The 16,558-nt window shown below is 36.5% G+C and overlaps 2 protein-coding genes across 2 annotated transcripts; both read left to right on the top strand.

Moving 5' to 3' along the window:
- Positions 1 to 3,225: 3,225 nt before the first annotated feature.
- Positions 3,226 to 7,690, top strand: hsp90aa1.1 (heat shock protein 90, alpha (cytosolic), class A member 1, tandem duplicate 1). Its single transcript, XM_028439616.1, has 11 exons — positions 3,226 to 3,488; positions 4,303 to 4,452; positions 4,536 to 4,902; positions 4,993 to 5,126; positions 5,243 to 5,542; positions 5,642 to 5,807; positions 5,918 to 6,108; positions 6,216 to 6,363; positions 6,461 to 6,729; positions 6,810 to 7,143; positions 7,284 to 7,690. Exons 2-11 carry the CDS (start codon positions 4,303 to 4,305, stop codon positions 7,391 to 7,393), a joined length of 2,169 nt encoding a protein of 722 aa, XP_028295417.1. The 5' UTR covers positions 3,226 to 3,488; the 3' UTR covers positions 7,394 to 7,690.
- A 263-nt stretch (positions 7,691 to 7,953) lies between these two features.
- On the top strand, positions 7,954 to 15,111 carry hsp90aa1.2 (heat shock protein 90, alpha (cytosolic), class A member 1, tandem duplicate 2). The gene is made up of 11 exons (XM_028439615.1): positions 7,954 to 8,125; positions 9,668 to 9,817; positions 10,356 to 10,722; positions 10,805 to 10,938; positions 12,023 to 12,355; positions 12,433 to 12,598; positions 12,726 to 12,916; positions 13,028 to 13,175; positions 13,271 to 13,539; positions 14,238 to 14,571; positions 14,652 to 15,111. Exons 2-11 carry the CDS (start codon positions 9,668 to 9,670, stop codon positions 14,765 to 14,767), a joined length of 2,208 nt encoding a protein of 735 aa, XP_028295416.1. The 5' UTR covers positions 7,954 to 8,125; the 3' UTR covers positions 14,768 to 15,111.
- The last annotated feature ends 1,447 nt before the right edge of the window (positions 15,112 to 16,558 follow it).

Genomic DNA, 16,558 nt, shown 5'->3' on the forward strand with positions numbered 1-16,558 from the left:
ATTAAACCGGAGAATAGAAATATCATGATGTGTGGCTTATAGACTTATTTAGATTTATTTGTATAGCGCATTTCATACATAAGGCAATTCAATGTGCTTTACATGATAAAAAATTACAACAGAAAACATTAAAAATTTTAAAAACCAATAAGAACATTACAATCAGCTGTCAAAACAATTAATCAACAATGAAATGATTTAAAATATCCCTCTCAGTCATACACAGTAGATGAGGATGATAAAAAATAAAGGTGGAAATCTTGAAATCATGCTTTTCCAGATTGAAAGGGAAGTGGAGTCATATTATTATCATTCGAGTGCGATAGTAAGCCTAAGGACAAAAACGTATTATCAAGCTCTGTAGTGTTAGGTTCTGTATATACTCTCCTTGATAGCAGAATAGAGACCACAAGGATCTCTTCTACCATTGCTTTGGGAATGTCCTTCATGGGGGCAATCATTGCTCTTTCTGGCAATGAGGAGATACCTGTTTTTCTCATTGTTCAAAGAAGAAAGAGTCACTGTTAAACTCCTTCAGATGACACAACTAGTGTTATACTTTGTATTTAAAGAAAGTAACAACATCTCATAATCATAAGACAACACCAAGTAGTTGTGAAGGTTTCTAATTCACTGTGAATAGTCATAAAACACAACATTACTACCATAATAGTCCCAGTGCTCATCTATGTCATCTCTTCATATCACCATCAACCCCACTATTTTAGAAAGTTTATTTTCAGATTAAACTTTCATTAATTTACTGCAAGGACAAACACACTATCTTATTTTAGTAAGGTATTCCAACTATGGGAAATTTGACTTGCCAGCTTGGGTAAAGATCATATTACAGTGATTGCGACAGCGCCCCATGTTTTGCAGGTACACAGATAGCTAGCAGCTAGCCTTTCTTAACATGTGGGTACATTTGGATGACATAACTGATCCAAACCGCTGTGCACTGACCATCCATTAGTCAGAAGAAGACCCGGAGGCCCTCGATGTATCTAGAATTCACAAAAAGGTAATATGATCCAACAGCACTAAAGTTGATCTAAAGTGTTCCAGAAAATGTCAAATCAAACCCTGGGGAGTTTACAATAACAATATATAATGTTAATGTTTTTGAATCAAAGTTGAATAACGTTCTGGATGTTTGGATGATTTATAATCCCTTTTTTGGCTGTATCTTTTATGATGAAATCTGAAAGTAATCCGTACTCACCAACCTAACTTTCTGACAAGCCACTTCACTCTACTTTATTCAAGATTTAACAAGTAAAAATGTCCTTCATGAGACTACCACGTTGTATTTTAATTAAAGGTAGCGAGCGAGGAAGTATTTAATACACACATTACAAAACCGGCAGTACGGCCCATTTTTAACGTGCAGGTTTATTGGCAAGTATTCCATGTTTATTTTACACACTCATGGTTAATTACACATCTTTGTATGAACAGTTATTTTCCATCTTCATTTTGCACACCTTCCATTTTATTAAGAATTTAATTAATACATTATATCTCAAACTTGTCGTAAACAAATATTTCAAAACATGTGAATATTTCTAAAGGTTTACTTAATTATAAAATATTTAGCAGAAGGTAAAAGTCACAGAGAAGCTTATGTTTGACAAACATTTGGACAAAATTATTCCCTGTCACTACAGATATGGTTGGAATAAAAAAAAGTTTTGTCCACATTTCGATGAATCTCCAGTTTCTCAATTAATTGATAATGAATTACAATTATGGCAAAATTAGAATTGTAATCTGTTGCGGTCATAATCGTAATTACATTGTAGTTGAGTTCAGATAACTGAATTTGTAATTGTAATTGAAAATTCTATAAAAATTGTCAATTATAATTTAGCGCAAAACTGGGGAAACACGTTACATTACTATGTACATGTATGTAGTTAACAATTATTATAATATTAAAAAGAATAAATAAATCAACATCAAAAATATTAAAACCTATACTTTCGTTGATTAGGAAGCCGAACAATGTAACCAATAGATAGGAAATAAATTAGATGATAGATATATGTTTTTAGTGTATTTTACAGCTGATTTTGGACCCGTTATCATAAGAGATGCTAACAGAAAGCAAACACAGGAGGAATGTTAACTTTTATTAGGTTATTTATTTCAGGCTCAGCAATTGTGATTAATCGTAACTGAACTTTAGTAATTGAGAATGTAATTGTAATTGACTTTCTGAGGTAAAAAATATTATTGTAATTTAATTGTAGTTGAAAAAAATGCTGGTAACTGTAATCATAATCAAATTGTAATTGAACATGGATAATTGAAAACGTAATTTTAACTGAAAAATGTATTTGACCCCAAACCTGGTGTGCATGGCTGCTAATGTAAAAGCTAATACGGGATTTGGAACAATTCACATGGTGATCATTCAAGTGAGGGAATCAATAAATCAATAATGAATCAAGTTTACCATCTACCACAAGACAGAGTCATTGTCAGATAGTGGAGCCCAGAGCTCACAGTAAACATGGTGATGCTGCTTTTAGTTGTTATGCTGCAAAGAAGTGGAACAAACTGCCTGCAGAGCTGAAGTCAGCATCCAATGTGAACATTTTTAAATCAAAGTTAAAGGCACTTTTTTTTTCTACTGCATATGATTGAGAGAGAGATTTTTAGTCATGTTGTTGATGTCATGATGATTTTACTGATGATTTTAATTGATTTTACTGATGATTTTAATTGATTTTTACTGATGATTTTAATTGATTTTACTGATGATTTTAATTGATTTTTACTGATGATTTTAATTGATTTTACTGATGATTTTAAACAATTGAATGTTTTATCATGTAAAGCACATTGAGTTGCCTTGAGTATGAAATGCGCTATACAAATAAATTTGCCTTGCCTTGCCTTGCCTAGTTTGTCTACGTTTTGGTGAAACCTTTATTTGCCCAAATGTTGCTTCACAGGCCTTCTTTGAAACCAGGAGGAATGTCTGTAAGCTGCATGGGCCAACGCGACAGCAGCTGATAGTAAGGGGAGTGCACAGCTGTGATGCTTGTAGTGGGGGTTTAAGGCCCAACAGCCAGACAAGCTATCAGGAAAGCTCCCACTGTGAGTGACAGGCACTCCTTGTGACTCTGCGGCCCTATAAGGGCACATCAACTATAGGGCTCTAGTGTCTCATTCGCCACCCCTTTCCCGACGGTTCTTTTACACTCCCCCCCACCTCCAAACTGTAGTGTTGGCTTCTTCTGGAAGCTTCTGAATGGGAGCTTCGAGAAACCACCCCCCAAGTATAAAAAGACAGCGGTATGTCTTAGAGGTCCATAGGGTCAAAAGACCGTCACTTGACTGAAACCAGGAGCACTTTCTCACTCAAAGTACTGATAGTGTGGTACACTTTTGGTAATCCTTGAGAAGAAAATACCTGATCTGTGATTTTTTTGGCTAGTATCTACAAGAAGGGACAGGAGACACAAATCAAATTCAAGGTAAGACAAAAAAAAATACAGTTTCCAAATTGAACATTTAAGTTTTGCTGCAAAAAAAAGCGGAATTCTAGATACATAACTGAAAAAAATATTGATACAATATATTGACACATTTTTAATATGTCTGATGCATATGTGTTGATGAAATGGTTTGGCAACAGTTTTGTATTTATCATTTAATGGTATTGCATGTGCTGTAATGTACGAGGAGCACATGGATAGCAGGGTGACCCTGAGTGTGGGAGCAATGGCCGATGAGCAGGGAAACCATGTGAAAGATAGCTTATTCACATAGAAGATTTCAAAATCCATTGATGATGTAATATTGGAAGATGGACAGCAAATTTAGTCCATGCTATATTAAAATACTAAAGTGCTTGAACTAAAAAAGCTGGTCTGTGTGAAAGACATGTTCACTAAACACAGAAATGAGGTTTTACCTCTAAATGGGATAGGCTTCAAGGTTAGCTTTTCTTTAATTTTTATTTTACAAACTTTTTGCTTTAACAATGATAATAATTTAAAAAAAAAAGTTTACAGAGAAATGCACAAAATATTTATGGGTGGAGGATCATCTGAACTCCACCCATTTTTCAGAATGCCAAGTCTTTGATTGACATAAAGAACATGTGCTCATCCCAAGCCCCTCCTGACTTAAGCCACGTGGCCATCTTAGCATGGCAAAAGAAAGACATTTTAATTCACTAGAATTATGTCTCTGCTCAAACATTGTTAAACCTTGGACTTCAAATAAAGTAAAATGAGAGTTTTATTTATTTCTTAATCACTAAAGAAAACTTATGCTTTTATTTAGATGCCTGAGAATGCTGGACATGTCGTGGAGGAGGAAGTGGAGACCTTTGCCTTCCAGGCTGAGATTGCTCAGCTTATGTCTCTTATCATCAACACTTTCTACTCAAACAAAGAGATCTTCCTCAGAGAGCTTATTTCCAACTCTTCTGATGTAAGTAAAATCCACACTTTTTTTTTTTTTTCTTAAAAAACAAAAGCAGTATTAATTTAACAAAGACTATTTCTTCTGAGCAGGCCTTAGATAAAATCCGATACGAGAGTTTGACAGACCCCAGTAGGCTCGAGTCCTGTAAAGAACTGAAGATTGAAATCCATCCTGACTTGCACGCCCGCACTCTGACCATCACGGACACAGGTATTGGCATGACCAAGGCTGATCTGATCAACAACCTTGGCACTATTGCCAAATCTGGCACCAAGGCTTTCATGGAGGCCCTGCAGGCTGGAGCTGATATCTCCATGATTGGTCAGTTTGGTGTGGGTTTCTACTCTGCCTACCTTGTCGCTGAGAAAGTGACTGTCATCACTAAGCACAACGATGACGAGCAGTATTTGTGGGAATCCGCAGCTGGAGGTTCATTCACAGTTAAACCTGATCCAGGTAAGGCTTTTCTCAATGACAGATGAATACATTTAGTTACTATAAACTATATTGTACCGTTGTTTTTGACAAACACATTATCACTTTTAGGCGAGTCTATCGGTAGAGGTACTAAAGTGATCCTTCACCTCAAAGAAGATCAGACAGAATACTGTGAAGAGAAGCGCATTAAGGAAGTAGTGAAGAAGCACTCCCAGTTTATTGGCTACCCCATTACACTTTACGTAAGTTTTTCCATGCATCACAAAATTGACATTTTTACAAGACGGAACTCAAAAAAAGTCAAGAGCTAACAATGGAAGCAGATCGGTAAAACATAATGCCATGTGTGTATCTGCAGGTGGAGAAGACAAGAGAGAAGGAAGTGGACCTTGACGAGGGAGAAAAAGAAGAGGAGGTTGAGAAAGAAGCAGCGGCCGAGAACAAGGACAAACCAAAGATTGAGGATGTGGGCTCTGATGATGATGAAGATGGCAAGAACAAAAGGAAGAAGAAGGTTAAGGAACATTACATCGATGCTCAAGAGCTGAACAAGACAAAGCCTATCTGGACCCGAAACCCTGATGATATCACTAATGAGGAGTATGGAGAGTTCTACAAGAGTCTTACCAATGACTGGGAGGACCACATGGCAGTTAAGGTAAGTCTTTTTACTGATAATAACTATGCCAAAAGGTATAGTTTTCTAGAGAATATATTATAAAAGTAATACATGTTCAACTATTATTTGTACCTGCAGCATTTTTCAGTGGAGGGTCAACTGGAGTTTCGCGCTTTGCTCTTTATACCACGAAGAGCCGCATTTGACCTTTTTGAAAACAAGAAAAAAAGAAACAACATCAAGCTGTATGTGCGCAGGGTCTTCATCATGGACAATTGTGAGGAACTTATTCCGGAATACCTTAGTAAGTACCACGCCTATTATTGCTAATACTCAAAATGCCTATATCCATCATCAACATGTACTTTTTCATCAGCTTGTGATGACTCAGCAGTTTTTGCTTTCATCATTTAGATTTCATCAAGGGTGTGGTGGACTCTGAGGATTTGCCTTTGAACATCTCCAGAGAAATGCTGCAGCAGAGTAAAATCCTGAAAGTCATCCGCAAAAATCTTGTCAAAAAGTGCATGGAGCTTTTCATAGAACTGTCAGAGGACAAGGACAACTACAAGAAGTTGTACGAGCAGTTCTCCAAGAACATTAAGGTCGGCTCATCAGGCATTTTATTGAATCCTTGTAAAGGATATCAAAAATTTTACATTTTGGGTTTGTTTCTTTGCCACATATTTAAACATTGCTTCATTCCCTATAGCTTGGAATCCATGAGGACTCCCAGAACAGGAAGAAGCTGTCTGAGCTGCTGCGATACTACACTTCAGCCTCTGGAGATGAAATGGTCTCCCTGAAGGACTATGTCTCTCGCATGAAGGAAAACCAGAAGCACATCTATTACATAACCGGTAAGTTTATAATTTTGTGTAATTATTATTCTGCAAGATTTACTATATGTCTCACTTAACTCAATCCTTAATTAATCCATTATATTAACCTTCCCAGGTGAGACTAAAGATCAGGTTGCCAACTCAGCCTTTGTGGAGCGTCTTCGCAAAGCTGGACTAGAAGTCATCTACATGATTGAGCCAATTGATGAGTACTGCGTTCAGCAGCTGAAAGAATACGATGGAAAGAACCTAGTCTCAGTGACCAAGGAAGGCTTGGAGCTGCCCGAGGATGAAGACGAGAAGAAGAAGCAGGAAGAACTCAAAAACAAATATGAAAACCTTTGCAAGATAATGAAGGACATTCTGGACAAGAAAATTGAGAAGGTAAAATGCAATCAATCAAGAATTTGATTGAACTGCAATCTTTCAGGCACGTCAATGATACATGTATATATTGTGGACAGGTTGTAGTTTCCAATCGTTTGGTGGCTTCCCCCTGCTGCATCGTCACCAGCGCCTATGGTTGGACAGCCAACATGGAGAGGATCATGAAGTCCCAGGCCCTCAGAGATAACTCCACCATGGGCTACATGACAGCAAAGAAGCACCTTGAGATCAACCCAATGCATCCAATTGTTGATACCTTGAGGGAGAAGGCAGAGGCTGATAAGAATGACAAGGCAGTAAAGGACCTGGTTATCCTCCTGTTCGAGACTGCACTGCTATCTTCTGGATTCACACTGGAGGACCCACAGACGCATGCCAACCGCATCTACAGAATGATCAAGCTTGGTCTAGGTATGTTTTCCCGTCATTGCATATATTATTTTTGTTTTTTGTAAATTAGCTCAGTAAAGACTTCCAGTTTTCATTCGAGATGATCAGCTCAAAATTAGCAACGACAAGGTATATCTACATTAAATACATTCCCTATGCAGGAATTGATGATGATGACTCAGCTGTTGAAGACCTCATTCAGCCAACTGATGAAGATATGCCAGTTTTGGAAGGAGACGAGGATACATCCAGAATGGAGGAAGTTGACTAAGATGCATGCTGGATTTTTTTTTTTATATATAGCTTTTTTTAAGTTATTGTACCTCGTCTGATATTTAATTTCAAAACTAATAAATTTTCTTCCAAGTAGTTACAAGATAGGATTTTTAACCAATCGTCACATCACCACTGATGTGCTTCATCTGTTACAGCTGCTCACGTTGAACTACAGACAACTATTAAGGTTAATATAAAGTTGATAAGGGTTTGACTTGTGTTTCTTTTTGTAACAATTGTATTTTACATGAAAAGTATTCAAATTTCTAATAAAATACACTGAGAATTAAAACCTGTATTTTCTTTTTTTTAATTTCTTTGATAATATGATTTCTTTAATGATGAATTTACAGTATTTTTTTTACTCAATGGAAATAGAAGATGAACCTTCTGGAAATTTCAGGCCACGCCTCATGGTTCATTCTTTCTGCTTCCCACGTCCCACTGTTTTTTTCAACCCCGCCCCTTTTACCAAATGAGGCCAATAGGCGTGTTTACACGCTGTCACTGACAGCTACAATAGCCAATCAGCGGACTTATATTGAGGCTAAGGCGAAGAGGATTCCAGATGGTTCTGGAAGCTCTTGGTCAGGATTTCTCGAATCGTCTGTAAGGGTATTAAATCTGCACAGCCAGGCTTTCTCTGCGGTGGAATCCGAAGTAGTCACAACGTCTGCGACCTCGAGACAGACTGCTTCTGAACTCAACGATATCCACAAGACCAAAGGTAATATATCTCAGCTGCCAACAAATTAATATAAACATGTAGTCTATTATTTTACTTTATTTCTAGTATTCCGTTGCATGTCATTTTAAGGAATACCGCTCTATACATTTAAATATACATTCAAAATTTAAAAAAAAAAATGATTTATGTGATTAATTCATGTTTGACAATATTCAAAATGCGTTATTATGTCACAGTTCGGTTTATTTCGAGCACATCTGGGTTGCTGTGTCGAAAGTGCAGGTAAATAAAAGCATTGTGTTTAGGCTTGCACTTGGTATGGTGGAATAACGAAAAAACACATAAAGAGGTATTATCATTCACTAAACAGAGACAGTGAGATTATATTATAAATATTATAATTATCATCATTATCATCATAAAGATCGACGCCAAACCTATTCGAAGTGATCGATTATTCAAATAAAACCACATTAACGATTATTCTTGGAAAGTCTTTTGATAGATAACAGAAGGAGGAGCTCTTGGTTTCTATATAAACTGCCATTGGTACCTTCTAGAAACTTGCATTTTAACTTTGTAACAGACAGAGGGCGCTCTTTGTAGATAGATCATTATTACTATTACTTAAATCGCCCTCGCTCTTTCATTCACTCTTTAAATAATACAGAAAAGCATAATTTTATAATAATGATTTTACTGGAAATCAGCTACATCTTGGAAAGTCTAAAGACAGCTACTTAAATGAGAACTTCTTTAGAGAAGAGTAAACATTCTGTCACCCCACCTGCTATACATAAATGTCTGTATATTATATTCTATTAAACTATTTATGTAAACCGTGTTTTTATACCAACTATTAAGTGCAGTCTTTACTGTAATCCTTTTTTTTAACAGTATAGTAAAAGGCAGTATAAATAAATATACCTCCATTGCTGTGTTTTTTTTCCCCCACATCAATTCTAATTTACAAATCCAATTATTTTCATAAAAACTTATAATCAACAAATAATACATGGGTTAAAGCAAAAACATATTTATACAGTACACTAAATAGAGACAATTTACTTTGCCATAGCTTTAAAACTAGGGTGTTTGTGAACGTTAATAAACTTATTATTATTATAATATATTGCATCTTATAATGAATGAATCAATAAATAAATCTGTATTTTTCTGGTTCGATGGCCAGGCCAATGTTTTACCCATGATCTTTGATCGAGGCAGTATTAATCATACATGGAAATGAAACTGTACAGCTCCATTCACACCTGATTTTTTAATTTATTTTTTAACGGATTAATACATGTTTATATGAATGTGAACTGTGTCTAGAACTGCAAACATTGTTTTAGGTAAACCTTTTCGTGAAACTTAAAATGAAAACATTGACTGTACTGAGGATTAATTTCTAGAAACATTTACCTAAGGTGGGAAAAAAAGGAAATGTTACATTGTAGCCTATTTGATCCACATATTAATGTAAACAACTGTTCTATGCAAAATTTGCACTACATTGTGCCTGATTAATTTTGCATGTATGTGTAGCAGGTGTAGTGACTTCTCTCTCTCTCCCTTTAGATGCCTGAGTCACACGACCAACCAATGGAGGAGGAAACAGAGACATTTGCATTCCAGGCTGAGATCGCTCAGCTTATGTCCTTGATCATCAACACTTTCTATTCCAACAAAGAGATCTTCCTCAGGGAGCTTATCTCCAACTCATCAGATGTAAGTGAACATTTGCTAGAGTGAAAGATTGTTCATAATTATGCATTTGTGTATTAACCCTCGAAGCCTTTTTGTGACCAAAAGTGAAATTTTGAGTGTTTTTATTTGTCTGCCTCTCAATATTCCGGTCATTTTTAAAGCTAGTTGTATGAAATTTTGCCATTATTGTTTTTTTTTTTTTTGCTTAATTTCAAAGTCTTGTGTATTGGAAGTGTAAAGAAAAGGAGATATGCATCATACTTACACTTAGTAATTCAGTTTTGGAAGTACGGCATTTTTAGCGTTTTTCCTGCTGAAAAAAAGTGAGGTTCTCTTGATAAAAAGTCCATACAAACATAAAAAGGGTTGGAAAATTATAATACATCTATGGATAGGTCTGAAGTAGTTCCAAATGTGAGGAAGTAAAAAGAAATAATCAAGGAGTACATTTTAATTGCACTTTTATGAGCTGGACCGTTTGTGTACATAAGGTGTCTAAGTGTATGTAAATTTAATGGAGTGCACAAGGGTTAATATTGACAGTGTTTTTGTTCCTCAGGCACTGGACAAAATCCGCTATGAGAGCCTCACTGACCCTTCTAAGCTGGATATGGGCAAGGACCTCAAAATTGAAATTATTCCCAACAAAGACGAGCGCACCTTGACCCTGATCGACACGGGCATTGGCATGACCAAAGCGGACCTGATAAATAACCTGGGGACAATTGCGAAATCTGGCACCAAGGCTTTCATGGAGGCCCTGCAGGCTGGAGCTGATATCTCCATGATTGGTCAGTTTGGTGTGGGTTTCTACTCTGCCTACCTGGTGGCTGAGAAAGTAACTGTCATCACTAAGCACAACGATGACGAGCAGTACGCGTGGGAATCATCTGCTGGTGGATCATTTACAGTTAAAGTGGACACCTGTAAGTATTGTGAATGAACTTTTTAATGCTCGTGAATGACGATGTGTTTCCGCATCACATCGTGGCATGTTTTCCTACACAGCTGAACCAATGGGACGTGGGACCAAGGTCATCCTTCACCTCAAAGAGGACCAGATGGAGTACCTGGAAGAGCGGAGGGTCAAAGAGATTGTGAAGAAGCACTCGCAGTTTATTGGCTATCCTATTACTCTTTTTGTAAGTACATGTTTAAAATTACCTTCTGAAAATCTATTTGATCACAATCTTACTTGCAATCTACCCATTTGAATATTCAGAAATGCCACTCAAACATTTTTTAAATGGCTGATGGTCAAGGGCAGACATAGGCAATTGGCAGCTTGGGGGCCACATGTGGCCCTCAGTCAAATTTTTTGCGGCCCCCAAAGCAACTATCCAAAAAATGTAATTCAAGAAGTTGGAAGGAATTATGAAGCCCAAGATAATATGGAAAATAACTTCCAAAGTGCAAATTGGCAGCAAAATGCACAAAGTACACAGAATAGCTCCAAAGATATTCAAACTGGGAACAAAATTACACAAAATGACAGAAAAATACAGAAAACAACAACAAAAATACAGAATGTGACATCAATAAATGAAAAAAATAATTTAATGTAACATATATATATTCATATTTTCAAGTTTTTTAATCTATGTAGACACTGACAATATGACAATACTGTTTATGTAAATGTTTGTTTAAAGAATATCATATATAAAGTTTTTTTTAAAAAAAAGAAAATTACCCAAACACACACACAAATCGACAACAAAAATGAAGAAAAATATGCAAAATTAAAACAAGAACACAAAAAACAACACATAATGACCCCTAAAACATAAAATGACAACAAAGACAGATACAACAACCACTTAGAATAAGAGGACTACAAAAACACACAGAACAGCAGGTTACAGAATGGCTCCAATGACACACAAACTGTTAACAAAATTACACAAAATGACAGGAAAATACACAAAATTCAAACAGAACACAAAAAAACAACAAAAACATACAATGTGACTAAAAACCGAGAAAAATTCAAAACCACAGACAAAGACAAAAAAAATTAATAAAAGGACAAAAGCCTTTTTTTCCTCACAGTGTTAATTCTCTGATTGGTCATTATTCTAAAAGCTGACATGAATGTTGATCATGTGGCCCTCGGATCAGATACAATCACGTCTGTGGCCCCCGTAGTGATCGAGTTGACCATCCCTGGTCTAGGTTTTTTTATTCTGTTTGTTGAGTGACTTTATTTCCTTTGGAAACCTTCAGGTCGAGAAAGAACGTGACAAGGAGGTGAGTGATGACGAAGCGGAAGACGAGGAAAAGGAGAAAGATGAAGAGAAAGACGAAGAAAAGGATGAAGAGAAGGACGAGGACAAACCTGAGATCGAGGATGTCGGGTCCGACGAAGAACACGACCACGACAAGTCCTCAGACAAGAAGAAGAAGAAGAAGAAGATCAAGGAGAAGTACATCGATCAGGAAGAACTGAACAAGACCAAACCTCTGTGGACCCGGAACCCAGATGACATCACCAACGAAGAGTACGGAGAGTTTTACAAAAGTTTAACAAATGACTGGGAGGACCACCTGGCTGTCAAGGTTAGCCTTTATTTTAAATCACCTAAACCCCATCTAGTGTTTCTGGCTTTAAAATAAACGTGTTTTTATTTCTCCAGCACTTCTCAGTGGAGGGTCAGCTGGAGTTCCGTGCTCTACTCTTTGTGCCACGTCGAGCTCCTTTCGACCTCTTTGAGAACAAGAAAAAGAAAAACAACATTAAGCTCTATGTGCGAAGGGTCTTCATCATGGACAACTGTGATGAACTCATTCCTGAGTATCTCAGTGAGTGGAAATAATCACTTTTACTTGAAATGCATAGCTGACCATATCGAATTGCATCATTTTCATTTTATCATTTCAGTTTTTTCACATTTTTAAGGAAAACATTTATTGTTTGTTTTTTAAACAGATTTCATCAAAGGCGTGGTGGACTCTGAAGACCTTCCGCTCAACATCTCTAGAGAGATGCTGCAGCAGAGCAAAATCCTGAAGGTGATCCGCAAGAATCTAGTGAAGAAGTGCCTTGAGCTTTTTACTGAACTGGCAGAAGACAAAGACAACTACAAGAAGTACTACGAGCAGTTCTCCAAGAACATAAAGGTCAGTGCACAAAGCAATGCAAAGTTCTCTGAGTTCTACACACTACAGAATCAATTTCCCAACAATAATGTGAAATGTGTTGAATGACTTTTCTGTGTATTTGATTCTTAGCTTGGAATCCACGAGGACTCCCAGAACAGGAAGAAACTGTCTGAGCTGCTGCGATACTACACATCAGCCTCTGGAGATGAAATGGTTTCCCTGAAGGACTATGTGACACGTATGAAGGACACACAGAAGCACATCTATTACATCACTGGTAAGAATTGGTTTCAAGTCTAATTCTATTTGGGGAATCACGTGTTTAAGTCTGTTCGGTGATGACATTTTTTTTTTTCCACATCTGTGCTTCAGGTGAAACCAAAGACCAGGTTGTCAACTCTGCTTTTGTGGAGCGTCTTCGTAAAGCTGGACTGGAGGTGATTTACATGATCGAGCCCATTGATGAGTACTGCATTCAGCAGCTCAAGGAGTTTGAGGGAAAGAACCTAGTTTCAGTAACCAAAGAGGGACTGGAGCTGCCTGAGGATGACGAGGAGAAGAAGAATCAGGAGGAGAAGAAAGCTCAGTTTGAGAACCTGTGTAAGATCATGAAGGATATCCTGGAGAAGAAGGTGGAGAAGGTAAACACCATTTTAAACTGCTTTTTATTTATTCATTTCAGCCAACATGGTACAATAGAAATATTTTTTGAGTTTTTCTATGACATAACCATTTTTGAATTTGCAAACTTCAGGTAAAAAAAACAAAACAAAACCAAAACAGACAAAAACAAAGAAGCGACATAGCGTAGGAGTAAGTAAAAAAAGTACGAAACGACAGCAGACACCCAAGAGGATAATCCAGAAAATATAACAAAATAATAAAATGTTAGAAATAGACAATATTGTAGTTTATTACATGTATATATATCTACCATATATTGATAATGTGTGTATATATATATATATATATGTTTAGAGGTTCTAATTCGGCCCACAGGAGAGAGTAAAAATGACAGAGAAAACATGATTTTGTAAAATTACCGAATAATCCAGTTGTAAATTAAAAAAATCAGTAATTTAATGAAACTCAACTATTTTTTAGGGGCTTGCATGTCTCCTTTGTTTATCCACCTTTTTCTCATTTTTAATTTCAAATTGTGAAAAGAACTCTCAAATTTTCCCACTAATCTTGCAATTTCTCACAAAAATGGCACAAAATTTCTCTAAATTACACAAAACTTGGTGACAATATCGTGTTAGGAGAGCCATGACCAACTAAAAAATAGTCATAGATTTTGCATTCATGCCACTGAAATCCATTGGTTCCACTTTTTCAGGTCACTGTGTCCAATCGTCTGGTCTCTTCTCCATGCTGTATTGTCACCAGCACTTATGGCTGGACAGCCAACATGGAGAGGATCATGAAGGCCCAGGCGCTGAGAGACAACTCCACAATGGGATACATGGCTGCTAAAAAACACCTGGAGATCAACCCTGATCATCCCATCGTGGAGACCCTGAGGCAGAAAGCAGAGGCTGATAAGAACGATAAATCAGTGAAAGATCTGGTCATCCTTCTGTTCGAGACCGCTCTGCTCTCCTCGGGGTTCACCTTGGATGACCCCCAGACTCACTCCAACCGCATCTATAGGATGATCAAACTGGGTCTGGGTGGGTATCTGCCCTTATGTCTGAGTACAGTTAAACTCAAGGTTTCATTTGACTCATATTTTTCATTTGTTTCTCTTCAGGTATCGATGAGGATGACATTACCACAGATGAGGTTATCACTGCTCCGACTGAGGAGATGCCCCCTCTTGAAGGGGACGACGACGACGATACATCAAGAATGGAAGAGGTCGACTAAGTCGTCTTTGTTTTTTCTGCTGATTTTTCAAAATAGTGTTCTGTACAATATCAGAGGTAGTTGTAAAGTTGTAAGGTTGTAAATGAGCCTGGAATGTCTGATAATGCCCACACACCCCACCCCGCATTATGATGTGTAGGTCACATCATTCTTCTTTGGCAGTCTTATTAGGGCCCGAGCACCAACGGTGCCCGTCATTTGTTGAAATTGTTACCTTTTTTTTGTATTATGAGTTGTTGCAATGCATTTTTTTGTATTTATTGACATTCCAAAGTTTGTCTTCTAACTTGTACTGTAACTACTGTTTCAGAAAGACTTCAGAAATAAAATGTTTATTATGTTAACAATGCAGGCTTCTGTAATTCAGTGATATAAGTAGCATTTATAAAGTTGCATTTGGATTGATAAAAATCATTAGGTCTTTGAAAGTTTTTAATTTATTTTTTTAAATCAACCAAATTTAAGATTTTTAGCATTTATAGCCACTAGAAGGATTTTTTTTTTTCAACCTTTTATAGCTTGGAGAATAAGGACAAAATATCTCATGTTGAACTAAAACAAAAATAAATTGTAATTTTTCTGGCAAAATAAGCGTTGCTGCAGGGTCTTTCAAACCTGAAAACCTAAGGGCAACCTTTAGGTGTTGAATTTGCAGTCTCTTAAAACTTCTGTTTAGTATTGACAACAAGGTTATTTAAATAAGAAAAGTTTGAGAAACACTAACTGATAAGACTGTCCAGCAGATGTCCCCAATGACAATTTTTGCAAAACAAGTGTTTCGGGTTAAGCCTCAGCCATTGTTAAAATATTTTTTTTTTTCTTTCTTACATTTTAGACTTTAGGTGAGAATATCAGAAATCCCATGAATTAAATTGGTAAACTTGAATATGATTTGCTTGAAAAGTTAAAAATGTTTAAGATATAACAAAATATAATTTCCTCTTGAAAACTGATGAGATAAAGAGGATTGTGAATGAGTACAGTAAACTTACTAAGGTGGATCATTTGGGGAAATTTTCAAGAGGTGCTAGACCAGACATTGGCAATTGGCAGCCCCAGGGCTACATGCGGCCCTCGCTCTACTTTAGTGCGGCCCCCAAAGTAAACGCACAAAATGACTACGAAAAACATACAAAATTAGAGAAAAATACACTAGACAAAAAAATACAATGAAATACACTATAAACACAAAAAACTAAATGACAACAGGAAAAACATAAAACAAACGACAGCAAAATACACAATATGACCAAAAAAAAATAAAATAAATAAATGCACGAGAAAAAAAACATAAAAACACATGAAATTACAATAATAACACACACAAAAAACAGCTAAACATGACAGCAAAAACAATCAAAAAGCCTTTGTTTTTTCCTCATATTAATGCTGAGGATGGTCATGATACTCTAAATACTAACACAAATGTTAATAATGTGGCCCTTGGATGAGATGTTCACATTTTTGTGGCCCCCACCTCACTGGTATAACAGTAGCACACCAGCATGAGTAGAGAAATGTTACTGAGGGAGCTTTCAGGCATAAGGAAAAGAAGCTCTTGGAAAAAGGGAATCTATGATGAAATAACAAAGAGGACCGTCTCAAGAAAAAGATCATCATATTGTTAAATTTTACCCCCAAAAAGATTAAGATGAGAAAAAAGAAAGAAATTCCAGCTATAAAAATTAACGACAGTATTTAACTATTTTGAGTATTACTAATTCATTTAATGATGTATTGTTTAATTTTTATTTTTTGGTTGCCAGATGTCATGTAATACCTCCTGTCGCC

Source organism: Gouania willdenowi, chromosome 24 (assembly GCF_900634775.1).
Source record: "Gouania willdenowi chromosome 24, fGouWil2.1, whole genome shotgun sequence".
In the NCBI taxonomy this organism is placed as follows: domain Eukaryota; kingdom Metazoa; phylum Chordata; class Actinopteri; order Blenniiformes; family Gobiesocidae; genus Gouania; species Gouania willdenowi.